We start from the raw sequence: 23,095 nt of genomic DNA, 5'->3' as shown, positions 1-23,095 counted from the left end.
GGAGTCGGAAGTCAGGACCAGCAGGGACGGAGGGAGAGCTCGCCCCATTAGGAAAGGCACGACCAAGAGTATCACAAAACCTCCTGGTACTTAAAAAAAATTTTCAGTCATAAATGTTTCAAAGACATTCAGAAAAGTATAAAAAACGGTGACAGACGCCTAAGAACCCTGATGGTATTAAACATTTACTTTACATTTCTTTTCAGAAACAGAACAGTCAATTCCACTGAAGCTTCAGTGGCTCTCCGTGTCCCAACCACACTTCCAGAGGAAACTACATAATTCCCACTGCGGTCTCTGGATCTCCACCTGAGGGAGAAGAGGCAGCACAAACCCCTGAACCAGCCTGCCCAGATTCAAGTCTTGCTCTGTGCAAGGCAAAAGAGTGCCCAGGCACTTCTGAAAATATTTACCCACCAGCGTGGCCTGGGCCCTGCCAGTCCAAGCAGACACTGGCCTGCGGCTGGAGCTGGGACTGCAGAAGCCTGCCCGCCAGGCCTTGACCCCTACCTTGGTGGACCGTGAACCCAGAGGCCCAGAGGAGGGGCCAAGCCACTGCCAGGGTGGTGGGCAGGCACCCAGGTCCTACGGGCAGCTGTGAACTTCCCAGTGGCAGTTCAGGAATGTAGTGGCCAAAGAGTGGCTCTGATGGGCTCGGCCTCAGAAGCGTGTAGCCATCACTTGGACCTTCTAGGCAAAACGCTCAGAACAGCCTGGCCCCAGGCACTTGCACGCATGTTGGCCATTGTCATTATCACACGTAAATGTCCTTAGAGAACACCTGTGCTTTGCTGTGTTTAAGTGTCATCATTTCTTTTACAACCAAATCCTCCCTCTCCCACCAATAATTTAGTTTTTGACAGTTTATTTGTGCTGGCCGTCCCAGAACCAATTGTGGTCCATCCTTCCCTGGCTGAGGGTAACAGCATGGCATCCAGGCTCTGCCGTGTTGGCTCCACTTCCCCGGATGATCTTTTTTCTTTTAATAAATTGACTGATTGATTTTTTTGGCTGCGTTGGGTCTTTGTTGCTGCGTGCAGGCTTTTCTCTAGTTGCGGTGAGCAGGGGCTACTCTTCGTTGTGGTGCGCGGGCTTCTCATTGTGGTGGCTTCTCTTTGTTGTGGAGCACGGGCTCTAGGCATGTAAGCTTCAGCAGCTGTGGCACGCAGGCTCAGGAGTTGTGGCGCACGGGCTTAGTTGCTCCGTGGCATGTGGGATCTTCCTGGACCAGGGCTCGAATCCGTGTCCCCTGCACTGGCAGGAGCATTCTTAACCACTGCGCCACCAGGGAAGTCCTCCCCAGACAATATTAAGAGCTTTGATTTTACAATTTCACACTCCCACCTTCCAAAACTAGGTGCTGGCTCACTTTTTCAGTCTGAGCACTCATTCCAACCACCGCTAAAAATGCCAGCTCCGTCTCTCCAAACTTGGAAGTGGTTTAATACATGCTCCTTCAAAGACAAAGTTACACACTTTCTCAGGCCCAGTTTCCTCAACTGTAAACATCTAATACCTGCCAGGATGACCTCTCAAAATTGGAGTAGCAGATGAATTACTTTATAAAAGAACTTCTAAAACTATAAACAAATGCTGTGGTGTCATGATCACCAACCACTAGGACATGGAAGTAATTTCAAAGAACCTGATTTTTTTTCAGTTTATTTCATTTTTTAACCATTTTTAAAATTGAAGTAGAGTTGATTTACAATGCTGTGTTAGTTTCAGGTGTACAGCAAAGTGTTTCAGTTATATATATATATCTATTCATTTTCAGATTCTTTTCCATTATAGGTTATTACAAAAGATTGAGTATAGTTTCCTGTGCTATACAATAGGTCCTTGTTGTTTATCTATTTTATGTATAGTGGTGTGTATCTGTTAATCCCAAATTCAAAGAACCTAATGCTTATTAATTCACTACACAAATATGCTCAGTATCTATCGTGTTGCACATACTGGTCCAGGGCCTGTAGGTAGAGCAGAGATAAAGCCCAGAAACACCTTGGCTTTCTAAGGTTTATGTTCTAGTGAGGGACAGCGCATAATAAAAGCACAGACAATACAAATGAACAAATGTACTTCATTTATTTTTGCTAGATGGTGGTAAGGGCATCGGAGAAAAGGGAGCGGGGCTTCCCAGAAGAGAGGACTGCTATCTTTAAAAGTGACGGCCAGGAAAGACCTAAGACGACGATGACATTTGTAGAAGGACCTGGAAAAAACAGGGACTGGCCATGCCCTACTGTAGGGAAGAGAGTGCCAGAGGGACGGTACAGCACAGTCAGAGGCTCAGAGGAAAGAGCCGGGGAAGGAGTGGGTGGGCAGGAGAAGTGTCCAGAGTCGGGAGGGGATGGGAGATCGAGTAGATCCTGAAGGGCACCGTGAAGGACTGTAGTTCTGATTTGAAATAACATGACCTGACTTAAGATTTAACGGGATTACTTTGTTTTCTTCATTAAAACACACTAGGAAAGTAAAGAAGCAGGGAGGTAACAGTCCAGGCAAGAGATCACTGGGGTCGGGGTGGGGAGTGCACACACGTCCCCCTCGGTTACATAACCGGTAATGCCCTGCTGAAAGGCATTTCCAAAGTTTAGAACATCTGGTCACCAAATAAAGAAAGGGTCTTTTTAGATAAGTTCACCTTTTACATATGATTACAGGACCTGAACCAAACAAAAGATGTGAATGCTAATACTCTTTTCTCCTCCATTTTAAAATACATTATAATTCAGGTATAAATGCACTTCGGAAACAGAACATACCTTTTTAACCTACAACTAAACCTATAAAAAGAATTTTACAGCCAGAAAAGACCTTTTAGGGTCATCCAGTTCAACAGCATTTTCTTCACTGAAATGATTTTAAAGTGTCAGCCTTAGAAGCAAGGGGGAAAATCGTCACACCACACACCTCACGCTTACGTGATGCGATGTGTCACTGACATCTCGATCAAGCTGGGAAAGCACACGGGGAGACACACTTAGAGAGGGCAAGACCCCGCCTCAGGTCATCTGCAGGTGCGAGGGGGCTGGAGACCCATGTCCTGCCCTGTCAAAGGCTGTCTCCACCTGCACTACAGAAAAACCCCAGCACAGAACTCCTTTCTCCAGGGGTAGAGGATAAATTTGTTTCTCAAACCAGTGTTAGAAAAAGCCATCCCCTCTCAGAACAACGAAAAGAATTCTGATTTTATTTTGTGTAATTTCCCCCAGTAGAAAGCATTATGTTAGAAACGGACGAGTCTGTCAGGGTTTACAGAAATAACACCTCCCACTGCTGCATTTCTCAGTGGATTACAACCAGTTATCAGAGTAAGAAATGGTTAGAAATTCTCCACCAAGGTTTAGGTAAACAAAAGCAGACTCTCCTGTTTATCCTACTTGTTTTCAATAAGTTTTACTACAACTTTCATTCCTTGCGGTACTGAATTTATTTCAGCGCATTAACGAGAAGCAAAGATTACTATTCTTAAATCCAAGTAACTTTAAGTCTTTTTAATCACCACATACCCACTGTATGAAAGGGTTTACAGACACTAAAACAGACACGGCCTCTATGCTTAAACTTCAGCCAGGATTTCAAGCTTTGTTCCCTTGGATCAAGGCCCCCCCTCTCCCGGTCCACAGCCAGCAGTTTTTCTAAGGGGAAGGCAGACAGTCATTTCCTCCTTCAAAGTGATTTTAAAGTTATTTGCCTAAAAAGCAAACAAACAAAAACTTTATACATACCACTCCAATTCTTAGCCATCTTGAACATATTTGCAGCTCTGGTATACATTTCACAAGCTTCTTCTATTCTTGTGTTTCCTCTGAGAAAAATTAAAAAGTGAGGTTAAGTTTTACTATAACAACCATCCACATCCCTAATCCTCCCCTCCTCCCTCAAACAATAAACATTTAATGAGCACTTACTATATGCCAGACCAGCATTAGAGAACCTTAACAGCTGTTCAAAGGAGTTACTCTAATTATCCCTGTTGTCCAGATGAGGAAACTGAAGCATAAGAAAGTAGCCACACAGCAAGGATGCCACAGAACTGAGACTCAAATACAGATGTAGCAGGACTCAGGGCTTACACCCTCAACCAGAGTCTTTTCCATGCTTGAAAACTGAAGTTTTACTCATTCTGAGAAATGAGAAGTATATTTTTCAAAGGAAATTAGGATAAAGACATCTTGACACTTTTAACATCCAAGATTTCAGCACTATGTTTATTCAGACTTAAAAGTAAAAACAAAACCCAGGGCTTCCCTGGTGGCCCAGTGGTTAAGAATCCGCCTGCCGATGCAGGGGACACAGGCTCGAGCCCTGGTCCGGGAAGATCCCACATGCCGCAGAACAACTAAGCCCGTGCGCCACAACTACTGAGCCTGCGCTCCAGAGCCCACGCTCCACAACAAGACAAGCCACCGCAATGAGAAGCCTGTGCACCACAACAAAGAGTAGCCCCCGCTCGCCGCAACTAGAGAAAGCCTGCACATGGCAACGAAGACTCAACGCAGCCAAAAATATGAATGAATGATACTCAACATCATTAGCCATCAGAGAAATGCAAATCAAACCACAAACGAGGTATCACTTACTCCCACTAGGCTGGCTAGGATCAAAAGACAGATCTAACAAACGTCAGGGAGGATGTGCGGGAACTGGAACCTTCATATGCTGCCGGTACAGGTGGCAAATTGTATGAAAAGCCACTTTGGATAGCAGTTTGGCAGCTGCTCAAAAGGTTAAACACAGTTACTATATGACCTAGAAATCCTACCCCTAGGTACATACCCAAGAGAAATGAAAACATTAGTCCACACAAAAACTTGTACACAAATGTTCACAGCAGCGTTATTCATGACAGGCAAAAATGGAAACCACCCAAACGTCCATCACATGATAAAGGAGGTACACACACAATGGAGGAGATCAGACAATAAAAAGGAATGAAGTACTGATCCTACTACAACGTAGACGAGCCTTCAAAAAACATAATGTGCAGTGAAGAGCCAGTCCCAGAGGAGCACACCACTCACATGAAAGGTCTACAACAGGCCGGTCTACAAAGACAGAAAGCAGACTGGTGGTTGCCTAGAGCTGGAAGTGCTAGAGAAAAATGAGGGGGGAGGGCACGGAGCTTCTCTCTGGGGTGATGCAAATGTTCTAAAACTGCTTGCTGTGACAGTTGCAAAACTCGGTGAATATGCTTAAAACTACTCAACTGGACACTTTAAACAGGTGAATTGTACGGTATGTGAATTACATCTCAATAAAGCTGCTCCTCTCCCCTCTAAAAAAAAAACCCCTTTGGAAGCTATGTCACACAGCCAATGATAGGATGGCAACAAACCACACCAAAAACGAAGCGTCAGAATAGGCAAAGCCTTCTCTCACTCACACCTTCATGTTTCTTTTTCTCTACTTCAGAGCTACATTTAAAAAAAAAAAAGAAAAAAGAAAAGCTAATTATCCCAATGGAAAATTCCCAACTTGAGAAAGCTTTCAATCTTAGCCACAGCTCCTTGGAGCTAACAAAGGCTTGCCACTTTCTGTGTCTTATTTTTCTAACATGTACCAGGAATCTTGAACTGTAATTACAGTGCAATCATTCTTTTTTTTTTAAATTTATTTTTGGCTGCGTTGGGTCTTCATTGCTACTGGCAGGCTTTCTCTAGTTGTGGTGAGCAGGGGCTACTCTTCGTTGTGGTGCATGGGCTTCTCATTGCGGTGGCTTCTCTTGTTGCAGAGCACGGGCTCTAGGCGCGTGGGCTGCAGTAGTTGTGGCACGTGGGATCAGTAGTTGTGGCTCACGGGCTCTAGGGCGCAGGCTCAGTAGTTGTGGCTCATGGGCTTAGTTGCTCCGCAGCACGTGGGATCTTCCCGGACCAGGGCTCGAACCCGTGTCCCCTGCACTGGCAGGCGGATTCTTAACCACTATGCCACCAGGGAAGTCCAGTGCAATTCTTCTTATTAAAGGTTTCCAAATAAAACTAGCTTAATTAAAATATACTTTATCCTATTATTTTCAGAAGCAGGTTCAGCTAGGAATAATAGACCACCTACATTATGCTAGGTTTTATGCTGCATATTTCCACATGCCTTACGTCATCTTCATTATTACAACGACCACAAAAGATCTCCACGTTACAGAAGAGAAAACTGTATCTGGAGGTCAATGGCTTGCCCAAGGTCATCCAGCCAAGGTCAGTGGTGGAGCTGACACCTGATAACAGGTTCAGTGATGTTTATAAAAATAATGAATGAACCCTGCCTCACCTCTCCTAAAACAGAATTGCCAGAAAATTTCTCATGTTAAAAGCACCAGAGAACTCATGTGTCATAAACAGACATAACTTAAAGAATTCATGAAAAAAATACACTTTTAAGTCACTCCAAATGCCTACTGTGTTCTACACCCATGAACGCTGATTTTTATAAGTTTTAAGGACAGATATTCAGAATTCACATTCAAATAATTCAACTGATCATTACGCAGAGCCCCTATAAGTGAGGTAGATCCTCAAAAACAGAAACAAGTTTCATTGAGGGAGTCTACATTATAAAGTGATATAGTACAGTACATGGCACTGACCTGCCAGAAATCACTAAGAAAACAAAGTCCTTACCCAGGAGGAGGTCAGAATGCCAAGAAGAGTATTTAACTTCAGTGCTGGAGAAGTCTGAGAGTGTCTAACATCCCCACCCCAGGTTCCAAGGAGATGGGGTGAGAGTCACACGCCTCCCCCAGCCCCCAGGAGCAGAGGAGCTGGGCCCGAGCCTGCCTGCAAGCCCCTGCCTCTCTTAACTACCTTCCCCAGCCCCCACCTGTTCTCATTTCAATGTTTAGGAGGAAAAAAATTAGCCTGGGAAAAATCACACAGCCCATTATTCCGAAGAGCTCCGGTGACATCTACACGCAGACCAGCCTATTAATCCTCCACTCGGCGGAAGTCTTGCATTTTCCTCGTGATGAGCGAGAGCTATCTGGGAGCAGCGGGAAACTGCAGCTGAGCACGTGCGCAGGTGGGGGCCAGAGACACCAAATCAAGAGCCGTGGGGACCAACGACACACACCAAGAGATATGCCCCAGAGAAGTGGGGCAACTGCTGAGGCGGAAAGAACGCTGCTCTTAACCCACGAGATCTGGCTCAGAAGTGTCCTACCGCGTGACAATCACAGAGCTGTGATGATGCCAAAGCAGGACTAGAGACAAAATTCGGCTTCATCATCAGAACGCCCTGAAGGGCTGTCAAACCTTGTGGAAGACTGAACACAGGGATCACTTTGAGTTTCCCAGGGCTGGGAGGGGCTCCTCCTCCTCGTTCACCAGTGACACCACTCCAGCCACCAGGCCGATGCCGGGACAGGGTCCAGCACAGGGCCTGGCTCACAGGCCTCAATCACGAGGCTGAAGACCCAGCGTCTGCATGGAAGAAACAGCCCACATCACAGATTTGCAAGTTCTCCCACGGGTCCCTCAAAACAAGTAAATACAGAAAGCATCCCGAAAAGAAGTGAAAAATTCAAAGTCTCTTTAAAATACCTCTATCATTAAAGGAAACAGTTTCTCTATTCACAACACTTCTGACACCAAACGTGGGTTTTCTATGCTAAGCAACTCTCCAATTCCCTGCGGCCACCAGCGGGATGTCCTGAAGTGCGCGTTGAGCACCTGCACTTCAGATGCCCGTTGCAAGTGCTGGGTCCCCTGTTCTTCTGACTGACCGGCTACAAATCAGGCGTTCCCACAACCTCCTCCTCAAATTCGATAATTTGCTGGAAGGATTCACAGAACTCAGAGAAACACATTCCTATCACTGGTTTCTTATCAAGGACACAGCTGAGAAACAGCAAAACGGGAGAGAGGCACAGGGCAGGCGTGTCAGGAGGGCACCCGGAGCCCCCCTCTCTCCGGGAGCCCCCCTCTCCCGGGGAGCCCCACTCCCCCCAGGAACATCCTCTCCCTGGGAGCAGCACCTCCATGTGTCTCCAACCCGGAAGCTCTCTGAGCCCCATCGTGTAGGGTTTGTACAAGGCTCATGGCAGAGGGACTGACTACCCTGGTGGCTGACTCAATCCCCTGGGGGTGGGACTGAAAGTTCCAGCCCTCTAATCACTGGCTGCTTCCTCTGACAACCAGCCCCTGTCCCGAAGCCACCAGGACCCACCTGAGTCACCTCATTAGCATAACCCAGGTAGGGTTGAAAGGGGCTTATTACGAATAACAACACGCCCCTCTCACCCTCACCACTCAGGGTCTTACAAGCCTTTACCAGCTCCGTGCCAGGAACCCAGGGTGGAGAGCAAATATACATATTTCATATATCACAACATCACAGCCATATACAACTATTTATTCTACTTTTTACCCTCCAACAAGCAATTTACTTTCATCTGATACTTTATATCTGTAATCTCCACAGATTCTAAAACTTGGGAGTTTTCCTAGATAAACTTAACCCTTTCAGGGTTATTTTAGTTCTGGGTTTAATATGTCTGTAAACAGTCCAGCTTCCTCCACCTGATGACAAAGCGGAGTGCCTGCAGCAGGTGGAATGCAGAGGCCCCAGGGAGATACTCTTCTTAGTGCTCATTTGAATTCTTATACCAAATGCCTGTAACTGCTTGACTGAAGTCCTCTGCTTTTTCACAAACCAGTAACAGGAGGAGTAGTGCAAGCACGCAGGCTTTGGAGTCGGACTGCCTACCAACAAACGTAGGCATCTATCTGCTCCCCTCCCTCCCTGGCCCCCAAGAGCAGACACAGCTCCAAGGCCCAGAGCACCGCCCCCAGAGCAGCTGGCAGGAGACAAGCAGGGGCCTCATACTTGACAGGTGGCCTCAGTGCTTTGCCCTGGACCCTGGGATTCCAACTTCTGAGAACATCTCACTTTATTTCCATTTATGTAAGAAAAAATAATCACAGATTCTCAGACACAGGAAACAATCTGAGACATTTAAAGACTGTCTGACAAAAGTATCTGCATTTAAGCATAACTTGCTGAAATAAAGTTATAAGAACAGGTGCAGCAAAGAAAGCTACTTGGACTTTATTTGTAATAGTCCCAATGCCTTGACTTGACATGGGGAGTCACCTCTCTTGAAGAGGAGAGGTATGTATAGATTGGACCTTTTAGTAAAACAAACCAAGATTCTTAAATATTACAAAGAAGCCAAAAATAGGAATTACTGGATAAACTCAGAAATGACACACACAACATGACTTGCCAAGAGAAGTTTTTACATTTAATTTCAATCTTTATAAAAGTTCAAGTTTTAAACTGAACTTAATCTTTCAGACTTGCGATTCCCATAGGACAACGATGGCTGCCTAAATACAAGTGCGTCCTCACATCCTCGAGAACCACACAGATCAACAAGGAGCAGATACAACCACCCGTAATACACTCACGGCAAAAGTAGCAGACAGAATTCAACAAGACTTCATTTAAACAAAGACCCTGAACTAGCAGAGCCAGGGACACAGCCCCTGCTAGAAATCAGGAGGGGACGCCTGGACACAAGACGGGGTGCGGCAGGGTCCCAGCAACAGCAGCTCACAGACAAGACCCCAGCAAGGAGGGGCCGCAGAGTGGGGTCAAGGAGGCAGGTATGAGACCTGGAGCACCTGGGGGGCTGGAAGGGTGGCCTGGCTAGAGGCGGCAGACTCCAGAAGACCTGCTTCTGCAGGAGGGAGGGGGAGAGGAGGCTTGGCAGTGAAGGGAAAGAAAGTGGAGGTGGAAATAAACTCAGGGTCTTAGGAAACGGGAGGAGGCAGAACTGGAGTGGCAGCAAGCCCCAACCCACCCCCATGACCCTAGTCATCAAAGAAGCCGCACTAACGTACTGATAGAAGGCGGAGCGTTCAGGAAAAACCAGGCTTCCAATTTTGATCCTTCCCCAAGTTAGGGATATGCAGCAGACCCTCTCTTGTGATGGGTCTGGCAGGGACACCAGCTGCGCTCGCAGTCAGCCATGTGATCACCGACACACTCACAACCATTCTGGACCCAGATGCCCACTCTGCTTTTCACTTGCAGTACCTATTCAATGAACAGCAAGAGACATTCAACACTATTATAAAATAGGCTTTGTGCTAGATTGTTTTGCCCAACTGTAGGCTAATGGAAGTGTTCTGAGCATGTTTAAGGAAGGCCAGGCTAAGCTATCACGTTCGGTAGGTTAGGGGTATTAAATACATTTTCAACTTACGAGGGGTTTATGAGGACATAACCCCACTGTAAGCGGAGGAAGAATAACTGAACCTCTCCGATACACACACACCCTGGATAAAGGGGTAAGGAGGACACCCTCTCTGAGTGGCACATAGGTAGGTAATGGATTTTCTCCAGGGCAGACAAAGTACTAGATGCCTAAGTAAGAAAACCAAGCGAAGGGCATTAAAAAAGATTCACGGCATAAAGGTAGCCAGTAAAATAAAATGACGAAATTTCCTAAATAAAAAGCGAAGAAAAGAGATCACATGAAGAAAAACCGCAAATAAAACACAATACAGTTGACCCTTGAACAGTGCGGGGGGTCGGTGCGCTGACCCTGGTGCAGCCAGCCCTCCAAACACGCAGTCCCCCGCCCGCACCCTCGCGTTCCACAGATCGGGCAGCACCGCAGTACCTACTACTGAAAAAACCCCGCGTGTAAGTGGACGCACGCAGTTCCAACCCATGTTGTTCAAGGGTCAGCTGTACATAACAAATATAACAAAATGGCAGAATTAAAAATCAACCATATGCCAGTCATACCAATAATGTAAATGTGCTGAGGATTTTTAGATTTGCTCACAAATCTATACAAACAAAGCCCAACTCTGTGCTCAATATGACAGACACAACTAAAATAAAGCTATTCTGAAAGCATCAAGATAAAGAGCTGGTCGGGAGTTTGCCAAATATGTCAACCTGCGTCTGTTAGATTTGTTGCAACAAGAAATATCCCCGTGTCTTCCCAAAGCTTCTCTCTCTCTCTCACTCTACCTTGTGCTGGTTGTGACTCTGCTGGCTCTTTCTCCGTGGGTCTTCTCTCTGTTCTGGAATGCGGCCCCATCGGGTGTACTCCTCTCATGACGGAAGCACAAATGACCCCTGCAGCTTCTGCTCTCACTGCCTACCTCAAAGTCAGTCCCGGCCACCTTGCCTGGCACTGCGCCTGGACTCAACGGGGAGGGGAGGTGCCCTCTCCCTGGGGCGAGGCAGCACAGGCCACGTGGCAACAGGCATCAGGTATAATCCTCTTACCTAACACAGCTGTAAAACAGGCAAATGCAAGTAACAAGAAAGCAGGGATTGCTGGCATCAGACAAGGTAGAATTTGGGCTCAAAAGTATCAAATGAAATAAAGAAATTCACTTCATAATGCTAAAGATACAATTCAAATGAAATTATATTAATTGTGAATATCTATGTACCAAAACCTGGCAGCCACCTTCCTACAGCAGAAATTACAGGAATCCTAAATGCCAAAATAATCTTGAGAAGGAAGAACAAAACTGGAGGGCTCCTACTTCCTGATTTCAAAACTTACTACAAAGCTACAGTAATCAAAACTATGTGATACAGGCATACAAAAAGACATATAGACCAATGGACTAGAATAGAGAATGCATGAATAAATCTTTGCATATATGGGCAAATGATTTTTGACAAGGGTGCCAAAATATTCAACAGGGAAAAGACAGTCTTTACAACAAACGGTGCTGGGAAAACCGGATACTGACTTGCAAAAGAATAAAGTTGGACCCTTACCTACCACCTTATACAAAAATTAACTCAAAATGGATCAAGGACCTAAATGTGATACTTAAAACAACAAAAAAATCTTAGAAGAAAACAGCAAAAGCTTCATGACACTGGATTTGTCAATGATATCTTGGATATGATGACACTAAAGGCACAGGTTAGAAAAGAAAAATAGACAAATTGCATTTCATGAAAATTTTAAAAAATTTATGCATCACAGACAGTATTCACAGAGTAAAAAGGCACCATACAGAATGGGAGAAAATACCTGCAAATCACATACCTGATAAGGGATTAATATCCAGAATATAAAGAGAACTCCTAAAACTCAACAATAACAAAAAAAACTAACCAATTCAAAAATGTGCAAAGGACTTGAATAGACATTTCTCCAAAGAAGATATATGAATGGCCAATAGGCATATGAAAAGATGCTCAACATCACTAATCATTAGGGAAATGCAAATCAAAGCCACAATGAGATATCATCTCACACCTGTTAGAATGGCCATTATTTAAAAAAAAAAAAAAAACAGAAAACAACAAATGCTGGCAAGCATGTTCAGAAATTAGAACCTGTGTGCATTGTTGGTGGGAACGTAAAATGGTACAGCTACTGTGGAAAAACAGTATAGCAGTTCCTCAAAAAATTAAAAGTAGAATTACCATATAATCCAGCAATTTCATTTTGGGGTATATACCCAAGAGAATGAAAAGCAGGGTCTTGAAGAGATATTTGTACAATCATGTTCATAGCAGCATTATTCACAATAGCTAAAATGTGGAGGCAACCCTAGTGTCCATTAGTGAATGAATGGATTAGCAAAATGTGGTATATACATACGATAGATTATTCAGCCTTATAAAGGAAATAAATTCTGAAATATGCTACAATATGGATGAATCTTGAGGACATTACGCTAGGTGAAATAAGCCAATCACAAAAACACAAATACTGTATGATTCCACTTATATGAAGTAGTCAGCATAGCTGAAATCATGAAGAAAGTACACGGTGGTTTCCAGGGGCTGGGGGAGCAGAGAATGGGTAGTTATTAATGGGTATAGAGCTTCAGTTTTACAAGACGACAAGAGTTATGGGATGGTGGTGATGGCTGCACGACAATATGAATGTAATTTAATACTACTGAACTCTACACTTAAAAATGGTTATTATGGTAAATGTTATGTGTATGTTACAATAAAAAAAGAATTAAAAAAATTACAATAGATCCAAGAAGACAGAAATACACTCATAAAAGGAGATATTAATATAACCTTTTAGTCCAAAACAGGTGAAGTGGACAAAAAATATAGACATGAAAGACCTAGACAACATAATCAGTAACCAGATCTCAGGGATCTCTAGCAAGTCATACATTCTGAAAAGAGAAAACCCACTGCTTCTTAAGGGCACATGGACCACTCATGAACACCAATCACACATTAGGTGGCAAAGATAACCTCAGTACGTTCTCTGATCATAATGAAATAAAGCTAGAAATTAATAAGATACAAAAAAGGCCCTTCTACCTGGTACAAAACCCTCAAAGAACTCCTGGGTCAAAGATGAAACAAATTAAAATAAAAACACTATATATCAGTATCTATGGGATGCAATTAAAACAGTAATACAGTTATAAAGGAAAATTCATCCATGAATATTTAATATAAATAAAATAGAAATAAAATAGAAATAATGAATTAAATACCACCCCTCACCCCCCAAAAAAGCCAAGGGAAAAAAACAAAAGAAGGTACTAAAGGCAAAAGAGAAATTAATAAGGTAGAAAACAGGAAACTAGTAAAACTCATAAGTCAAAATATCAGTTGTTTAAAGAAAAAGAATCAAGACAAAACGGGGACAAGCCCTAACACATAAGTAAGAAGTAAAAAGAGGGAAAAAACTGCTGCAATAACATTTTAAAAGTCATAAAAGACTACTTTGCACAACTCTGCAAATAAATTTTAAAACTTGGATGAAATGAATAATTTCCTTGTAAAATACAATTTACCAAAACTGCTCAGCAGAGATAGAAAGTTTAAACATCATAAATTCCAGAGGGAAAAAAGAGAAAGTTATCAAAGAAATACCCACCAAAAAGCCCAAGATGATTTCACTGTAAGAGGATTCTATTTAAAAATCCAAAGACCAGAGCACGGGAAAAAAGAAAAACTTACAAATTCTTTTTATGAGAGTACCTGTGACATGCGTGCCTGTGACATCAATACTTCAATCTGAGAAAGACTATACACAAAAGAATTGTAAATAAAGGAATTTGAAGTACAATATTTAAAAACAGAATCCCATAGTAAAAATAATACATTATAATCCAGAGGGGTTATTCAAGGGACGCAAGCAGAGTTCAATATGAGGCTATCCATTAGTTAATATACTAATAACTAAGAAAAAAAGTCACGCTTACCTGACAGCTATTGAAAAGGCCCTCATTCAATCCCTAAGGAAAACACCCATTAAAACCGAATTGGGGGGCTTCCCTGGTGGCGCAGCGGTTGAGAATCTGCCTTCTAATGCAGGGGACACGGGTTCGAGCCCTGGTCTGGGAGGATCCCACATGCCGCAGGGCAACTAGGCCCGTGAGCGACAACTACTGAGCCTGTGCATCTGGAGCCTGTGCCTCGCAACAAGAGAGGCCGCGATAGTGAGAGGCCCGCGCACCACGATGAAGAGTGGCCCCCGCTTGCCACAACTAGAGAAAGCCCTCGCACAGAAACGAAGACCCAACAGAGCAAAAATAAAAATAAATAAAAAGGCTGTGCTGAACTGTATGGAGGAGTTCAGGCTTTCTGAGCATTGGCTGTCCTGGACTCCTTGTATGGCGCCTCACAATAAACGTTGCCCTTTCGGTCCTATGCGAAAAAGAAAAAAAAAAACGAATTGGAAGATACTTCCTTACGGTGGAAAACATATTTTAACCCAAGAAAGAACTGATCTATTATTTTGTTAGATTTTAATTAAATTACCATTACTTACGATAAGCTCTATTCAAATACAGACGTGATTAACACTCTGAGATTCTATTTTCAAAGTCTCCTTACTGCGCACTCACAAGCATCACTAACTGAAAATTCTTAAGGTACGGAAGTTTTACCCTTTATCATCTAATCAAATGAATGTAAAGTGAAAGCATAAAAACAGATTATAGAGTCGCCTTTAACTAGGATGATCCTCCGTCCTGGTTGCGGGGACACTCCTAGGTTATACCCGTTTTCTTGGCAACTCAAAAATATCCAGTTTGGACATGATACTCACGGCCACTCTATAACTCACAGAAATAGGGAAATAGCTGAAAAAATTTTTAAGTAGAATTATAAATTTAAATGTTACTTACATATAAAAGATAATATTTGGAGATTGAGAATTAACTAAAATTAAGAGATGAAGGAGAAAATGCACTGCCACATAAGCTATGTGGCAGGGTCGACAAATATTATCTAAAATGAATCAATCTGGTAGTAGAAGTATTCTAAAATTACTTAGACTTATGGCAATAACCATCAAAAGAATCAAAAAGAAAGTTAAATGGTTACTTATGCTGAGTAAGATTTAGGAGAGTGAGGACTCAGGGAAAATTTTACTTTTCAACTGAAACCCTTCTGTACTCCTTGCATTTTCCTACCATATATGGATTTACTACAAACACATATTTAAGAAAACAGAAGAAAGTGACATGAACTTCCCTGCTCTTTGTTACCTTTGCTCTTGAAACTAGACAAAAGTGTACAAGAAAACAAATCAACATCTGTATCCGCATTCACCATAGTCCACGCGTGCCTGCCAAAGCCACGTGCTGCGGGAGGTGCTGGGCCAAAGCCACCAACTAAGGCAGACGGCCCAGGACCTTACATCCTAGAGCCACAGGCCACCACAGTCCTCCCTACTTCTTGTAAAGGACTCTGCACCTCGCAGGGCTCACAAGAATGAGAAAATATATGGTGAACACTGCAAAAAGGCAGACAGAAAAAGGCCATTCTTGTGAGAGTTTATCACTTGATATACAAACTGTAACTTGACATTGACACTCAAATTAGGAAACCAAATGATTATAAGTAGCAGTAATATAGCTCTCTGCAGCTTAATAAGCATTCTGACACCTCATTCAATCCTTACAACTCTGACAAGTAAATTCTTTCCCTCTGCCCATTCATTCAAAAGCCGAAAAAACAGAAGCTGCGAATATTATTTACTTGGCCAGGGTCACCAAGCTAGTAAACTAGAATCTATATTTGGTCTTCTTACATATAATAGTATATATTATCATGGTTCATACATAATATACCTTATATAATATATAATTATTCAATATATAGGCTATTCTATTTTTTTCTTTTTTTTGGGCTGTGTTGGGTCTTTGTTGCTGCGCACAGGCTTTCTCTAATTGCGGCGAGCGGGGGCTACTCTTCGTTGCATGTGTGGGCTTCTCATTGTGGTGGTTTCTCTTGTTGCAGAGCATGGGCTCTAGGTGCGTGGGCTTCAGTAGCTGTGGCGTGCGGGCTCAGTAGTTGTGACTTGAGGGCCCTAGAGCACAGCACAGGCTCAGTAGTTGTGGCACATGGGCTTAGTTGCTCCGCAGCATGTGGGATCTTCCCGGACCAGGGCTCGAACCCGTGTCCCCTGCATTGGCAGGCGGATTCTTCACCACTGTGCCACCAGGGAAGTCCTCTATTTCTTATTACATAGGAAATAAAGAGTAAATATACATATATATTTCTTATACTATACTACCTGTCTCTGAGTAAATCTGAGCTTAATGCTTTTTTTAAAAGTTTAATCTGCATTTGAATATCTACTGTAACTGAGGCAGACCTAAATACTTTATAAATGCTTTCACATGCCCCCACCATATTTTGGCAAAATTTAAACACAGTCTTTGACAAAATAAAGCTAAGTGAAGAATACTGATAATGGCCTATAATGCTTAAGAAATATTCCCAATTTTTACAACTAGCTAAGAAATTATAAACTTATAGTTATTTCAAGATAACCCTACAGGGCCTTTCATTAAATTTACTTCAACACTGCCAGATTTACAGCTCCTTATAAGCTTTGAGACTGGGGAACATTCAAGAGCACGAGAAGGAAGCATTAACCATCCAGGACATCTTCCCACGGTCTGTCTTAAGCCACTTTCTCCATGTGCGCTGGGCAGTGTACCCAGTGTGGTCTCCTATAACAAGAGAAATGCAAAGCTATCTTGCTGTCAGAGCCAGGTCAGCTAACCATCATACCAGTAGTTAAGATGCTAAATTAAAATTTGAAATTAACTACAAAGTTCAATAGCTCATCTCTGGAAACAAATGAAACCAAAACACAACTCTTTCGGTGGTAATTTTGCTATACTAAGCTCGGTCAGCAAAAGAATAAGTTTTAATTTCATTCCACAACTACAAAAACACATCACTGTTTAACTGGCAGCCAAACAGAAAGACAGACCACCACGACAGTGTCTTCTTGTGATGGCTGCATCCCTCAGCAGCTCCTTTCCTGCAGGGGGACGCGGGGAAGGAACACTGACATCTTGCAGACAAGCCTAGACTTGTGCCTTACACACAGAAGAACGCATGACTGACTTTTTCTTGGGAATACACAATGCATATTTTCATCTAATTTTACTGAAAGCAACAAAAAAGGAAGAGCTACAGAACAGTAGTGAGAATACAGTATTGCCACAAAACTAGCGTGGGTGGTGGATCAACACTGAGTGAAGGGGACCAAGGTCTAACAGGTTTTAACCTGCAGCTGGGTTAATGAGTCCGTGGTGTGGAACATCTGCAGTGAAGTACACTGAGCACCTTGCGATGGCTGCCACAGCCCCAAACAGCATCACGTGCCCCCTTTAAAGCACTGTCAGCTCTTAAACAGATGGGCTCGGTGGTACTGGTGATACTCATGCAGGTATGTTTTGTTAATTAAGGAGCCTGACATGAAGATAGATTACACTGTGGTTTAAATAAAGGAAAACAAGTAGATGCGAAAATTCTCAGGCTAAGGGGGTGGGGGTAGGGTGGAGTAACATATATCCCAGCTTATAAGGGTGATGACAGGGGCAAGTGATGCTACATGTAACATCAGATTCTGAACAACTGAAACTGATACAGAATCTGTCTTCCCACTGTCACTGAGAGAGAAACTAGGCCTGGTTTTTGGCTTCAAAGAATTATGTAATGCTATTAAACCTCACAGAACTCTGAGTACCCTCTTCCCCAAGTTTTTCTGGAGCCAAGTATTACTAAAAACACAGTCTTCCATAGTATAAATAACCCTTACATGGTGCAAAGCTCTTTCAAATACTTTATTTCATTAAAAGACCAATGATACAGTCCAAAAGGTCTCTGGCTCTGAAATCCTGGCAAAGTCACTTGATCTGTCTGGCTGCTCCCTTGATAAATAACTGGGCCTGAAAATTTTGATGAAGACACTAATTAATATTTCATAATCCCCATCTTCAATGACTAAATGTTTTACAAGCATATACTCACAAAACCCTCACTCACTATGAGATATACTTCTCTTACCCTCATTTCATAGCCGAGGAAACTGAGGCACAGAGGGGCTAAGGAACTTGCCCGAGGTCCCAAAGCGAGGATAATAAACTGAGCTGCCGGATCCAGGTCAGACCTAGGATGCAATGACTTTCAAGCAAACTGAGTATGAATGGTGAGGATGAAGTCTTCCTGCACAGCCTGCCAATGAAACAGGTGATCAAAAGCCAAGGAGAAAAAAGACAAAAGGCCTTTTTAAAATCCCTTAAGGATTACTGATTCAAGATCTGGCATACTTTCACGAAAACAATAACGCAACACCTCTTCACAGAAAGGAGCACGCCCCTGAGAAGCATCAAGTGCTCTCCGGCTTTTTTCCTCTGCCAATTACAGATTCTCTTCCAGGGAAGCACATCTGGACTTGAAATGCTGTGCCTTTACGATCACCTCCCAGTGTGAGGTGCTATGACATTAAATTTTATATAAATAAACTGTAATTGTTTTGTGAACAACCAGAGAAAGGAGCTATTGTTTGGTGTTAGCATCAAGTATTAGGCAGTGCTCCTTATGTCTTGCCATAACTTTCAAAGGGGAACAAATTTATAATTCACTGCTACAATGCAGACCACACATCACATGAGAAATTTAGAAACCAGCTGGGATAAATGCCCCAAGAGATTTCTGAGGACAGGAACCCTTACCTTTCTGCATCTTTGTACCCTGCACTACGTGCGCTGCATGAAACCTGCATATGAGCATTTCCTGGAGATTATCAACAACGGTAAAGTATTACCAAAAGAACCAAGGTGGCAAGACTAGCAGATTCCAAACCGATTTTGTACAGAAATAAAACTGCGTCTAATAATGCAACAGTTAAATACGGACCCCCGGTCCTTCTCAGAATAAACACATGCTCTGGGTGTTGGCCGAGGACCTGTCACTTCCAAAAGGAAAAAGAGTAAACCACCACGAACTTTCTGCCTCTCTCATCCTAAACAGCTGAATCATTCACATATTCAACCGACCAGAATTCTTCCAAGGACTGTCAATGCAGGCTCTGCTTCTTGGGAAATCCGAATTTAAGACCTTCCCCAGGAGAGCACAGAAGAATTATAGGAAATGAACGGGATTCCCAAATGACGCAGACTTCGAGGAGTTGCGTTATCCCTAATCCAACAGGAGGCCCTGGGTATCACAGCAATCTCCAGGGAAGGAAAGACACCAGTTTGAGAAAACGTACTCATTCCTCCCACGGATATTTATTAAACCTGTACTTGGCGCAAGGCGCACGGGCACCGGGTGGTGGAATGCGGCTGCCGCGGCCCCACCGCCAGCCCGACGCCCCCAAAAGACCGCGGGCCAGGCGCTGGGGCTGGGGGTCCGGGACCCGGCGCCTCACGCCCACACGGGTCTCCCGAGCTGCGTGGGTTCACTCGTGGCGAAATAACAAACCGGTGTGGCCGCCGCGGCGAGGGTCACGCACACCCGCGCGGCTGGTGGGACACCGCATCCGCGTTGGGGGGGGGGGCCTCCGGGGGTCATAGGGGATCCCTGGAGGGCGCATGGGGGCCCCTGGAGCGCCGTGGGGTTCCAGGGGGTACGTGGGGAGGGCTATGTGGGTTCCAGGGGATCCCTGGAGGGCAGGTGGGGGACTCCGGGGGTCCTAGGAGGTCCCTGGAGCGTGGCGGGGGGGGGGCCAGGGGCGTTCTGGGGATTCCAGGGGGTGCCGAGGGGCCCTAGGGGAATCTCTGGAGGGCGTGTGAGGGTTGAGGGCCCCTGGGGCGTTCTGGGGGCCCCCAAGGAAAGTGGGGGGGGCCGCCGACCAGGGACGGAGACCCCCGATCAGGGCACGCGCGGTCCGGCGCTCACCCAAAGAGCCCTCGGAGGAAGGAGTGGGAGGCCTTGACTCGCTTCTCGGCCTCCGCCATCAGTTGCACCGCCTCTCGCTCCTTCCCCGCGTTGTCCATGTCGCCAGCCGAGACCGCCGCCACAACCTTCTCTACGAGTCGGACGCACCTCCCGCGCCTCCCGCGCCTCTCGCAGCAGCGGGCCGCGCAGCCTGTCGGGAGTTGCAGTCCAGGCCGCGCCCGGGCCGTCCTCTCGCAGCTGCGGGGCGCGGAGGCGCAGCGTGCAACCTGTCGGGAGTTGTAGTCCAGGCCGCACTCTGCGGCGGGAGCGAGCGAGGCGTCCACTACCATACCCAGAAGGCCGCAGAGTCCGCGGGCGTCGGGGGCCTCGAGGCGGGGGTCCTGACCCTCTGTAGGGCCCTCTGCGAAGGGGAACGTTAATCTTTTAAGGATGTGGGGAACGGAAAGGAGCCCGTGTCTTCCAGAGAAGACCGCCTCAAACTCAAGCATCACGTTGGATCAGGAGTCTCTGCCCAGCACGACCGTGGCCGGGGGATGGACGGGGACGCGGGGACAACGGGGTGGATGAGGACACGGCGGGCAGCAGGCTGGAAAGCTTCACTGCACGCGAATTCCGCGAGCGTGATGTAAGGCGGCCAGGGACGCAGCTGCAATAACCTTGCGATGCCCTGCCCACCCACCCTCCAGCTCCAGCAGGAGGAGGAGCCACGTTTATCTTCAGAGCAAGGCATTTAAGAGGGAAACGGTTGCCCCAATATAAATTCAGAGTTGGGGCTTCCCTGGTGGCGCAGTGGTTAAGAATCTGCTCAGCCAATGCAGGGGACACGGGTTCAAGCCCTGGTCTGGGAAGATCCCACATGCTGTGGAGCATCTAAACCTGTGGACCACAACTACTGAGCCTGTGCTCTCGAGCCCGCGAGCCACAACTGCTGGAGCCCCCGCGCCTAGAGCCCATGCTCCGCAACAAGAGAAGCCACCGCAATGAGAAGCCCGTGCACCACAAGGAAGAGTAGCCTCCACGAGCCGCAACTAGAGAAAGCCCGCGCGCAGCAAAGAAGACCCAACGCAGACAAAAATAAATAAATAAATTTATTTTAAAAAAAAATTCAGAGTTGTTTTTCAGTCTCTGCATATTGTAACTTTCTGTCGGTCCTCCTCCTTGGTTAAAGAAGACTTGCATATACGGGATATGTGCATAATCCTCTGTTTTTACTGACTGAGTTCTTTTCAATGGATGTGAGCCATTGAGCTCTCTTATTCTTTACATAATGCTGGCCATAGTGTGGAGTGGGTCTCCTGGGACACAGTTCTGCCTGCCAGGAACTTATAATCTCCTAGGAGAAGTATCCGTAGATAGACGCTACCCTGTGCCAACGATTTCCAGGCCTGTCCTGGAAGGACAGGGGGAGTTATTTTTTAACGCAAAGTCTAGGCCATTTACATTTGGTAATGCTAAAGCAGAGGTGGTGAAGCAAATATGAAAATCGCTGCCAAATGAGAACTTGTGACAGTTTCAAACTATTAATAAATACACTGTGGGCACTGGCACACAAAATACATCTAAGCCAATGAAGCCTGAACTGAGAGAGCAAGGTAAGAAGGGCGAAACTCCTAAAAAGAAAGGTCACTAAAGAGTATGTCACAGAGTCCCTACAGTGCAGCCACTCTAGAGACGGAAGGAAGCCTCAGAGCCTCAGGCAGAGTTTATTAACTTTTACTACATGCATTATTCTAATTTCAGAAAGCTAATCTGGAGCAGTATTGGTGAAGAAGGAAGCAGGAAACTAGAGGAAGTAAATGCAGGAGTAAAGAGAAAAACTGCAAAAAGTGGACACGGGCAGTCGGGGAGCAGAGCAGTCTGTAGGGATTTGGTGGATGGTCCAACTCGACAACTCCAAGTGCAGCGTGAGTGTGTTGATTAAAGCAGTTCCCAAAGGATGTTCAAGAGATACTGATCCCTGAGCTCCTCGCTCTTTGTATTGGCATCTCGTGGGGCTGGAGTCTAGGAAGTGTGCGTTTAAGGAAGAACACTATTCTGAAGCATGCAATTCTAGATTCTCAAATCTGTAGTCAGCGGAGAAGGAGGCAGGATGGACTGCCTTCTCTAAACCAGAACTTGCAGTGATGGGTGGCAGGGGGACATCGGGACAGTTTTGATGTTTCTGGGTATTTCGCTCAGTCTCTTCTCTCTCACGGGCACTCCCAGCCTTCCCCCCAGACCACACCCCTGTGGGAAAAAACTTCAAACCTTCATTGTTGTGTCAAGTGTGTGTTTTCTTCTCCCGGTGGCTGGGTGAGGGGAGGTAGCAGGGCAGAGGGACAGACCTCTCAGAATGAGCACTGACCGGAGGGTCGGAGGAGGGATCCTCAAAGCAGGAGGGAGGAGCTGTAGTGGACCAGGGAGGGGGCGAGGCCCTGGAGTAGATCCGAAGGAGCCGTGGCCCACACCTGTGCCAGCCAGGATGGTGGCCACTTAAATTTAGATCAGATAATATGAAATGAAATGTAAATTTCACCCCTCAGTCACACCACATTTCAACCGCTGAGCAGCCACATGCAGCTAGTGGCTGCCGTTTTATCACTGTACAGAGTTCTAGTGGACAGCACCGGCCTGTGCATACCTTGCGTTTTGGCAGCTCTGGACACTTTGAAGAAAAGAGGAAGACGGCTTCAGAGCTTCTGAGAAGATGGAGCTGGGAAAGAGGAGCCTCACCCCGAACGAGACGGAACCAGGCAGAAGCTGCAGGCCTATGCCTGTGAGCAGGTCAGGTGACGGACACACAGGAGTAGATGGAATGTCGTGTCCACCCACCCACCTGAGAGCTGGTCTGCAAAGGCAGACACAGGCCCTGTGACAGCTGCAGCTCTAGGAAAGGCGGGTCAGGACGTGACCCACGTGGGAATCTAGGTGTGGTGTCTGCATGTGCTCGCAGAGGGGCTGCAGCATGGGGGTCCCGTGTGGAGCCGGCACCTGC

At 45.4% G+C, this 23,095-nt stretch overlaps 1 protein-coding gene across 2 annotated transcripts in view; it reads right to left on the bottom strand.

Moving 5' to 3' along the window:
- The window catches only part of NAPB (NSF attachment protein beta), a 39,772-nt gene extending 19,503 nt beyond the window's left edge, over positions 1 to 20,269 (bottom strand). For both annotated transcript variants that reach the window (XM_029221746.1, XM_029221745.1), the window contains exons 1-2: positions 20,122 to 20,269; positions 3,735 to 3,814 (exon numbers count right to left, since the gene is read on the bottom strand). In XM_029221746.1, coding sequence (XP_029077579.1) covers positions 3,735 to 3,814; positions 20,122 to 20,219 — 178 coding nt within the window. In that variant the 5' untranslated portion in view covers positions 20,220 to 20,269. The remainder of the gene's footprint in view (positions 1 to 3,734; positions 3,815 to 20,121) is intronic.
- Between the last annotated feature and the right edge of the window lie 2,826 nt (positions 20,270 to 23,095).

The sequence above is a fragment of the Monodon monoceros genome, unplaced genomic scaffold (assembly GCF_005190385.1).
Source record: "Monodon monoceros isolate NGI ecotype Baffin Bay Population unplaced genomic scaffold, NGI_Narwhal_1 Super_Scaffold_13, whole genome shotgun sequence".
In the NCBI taxonomy this organism is placed as follows: Eukaryota; Metazoa; Chordata; class Mammalia; order Artiodactyla; family Monodontidae; genus Monodon; species Monodon monoceros.
This window is presented reverse-complemented; position numbering and strand designations above follow the sequence as displayed.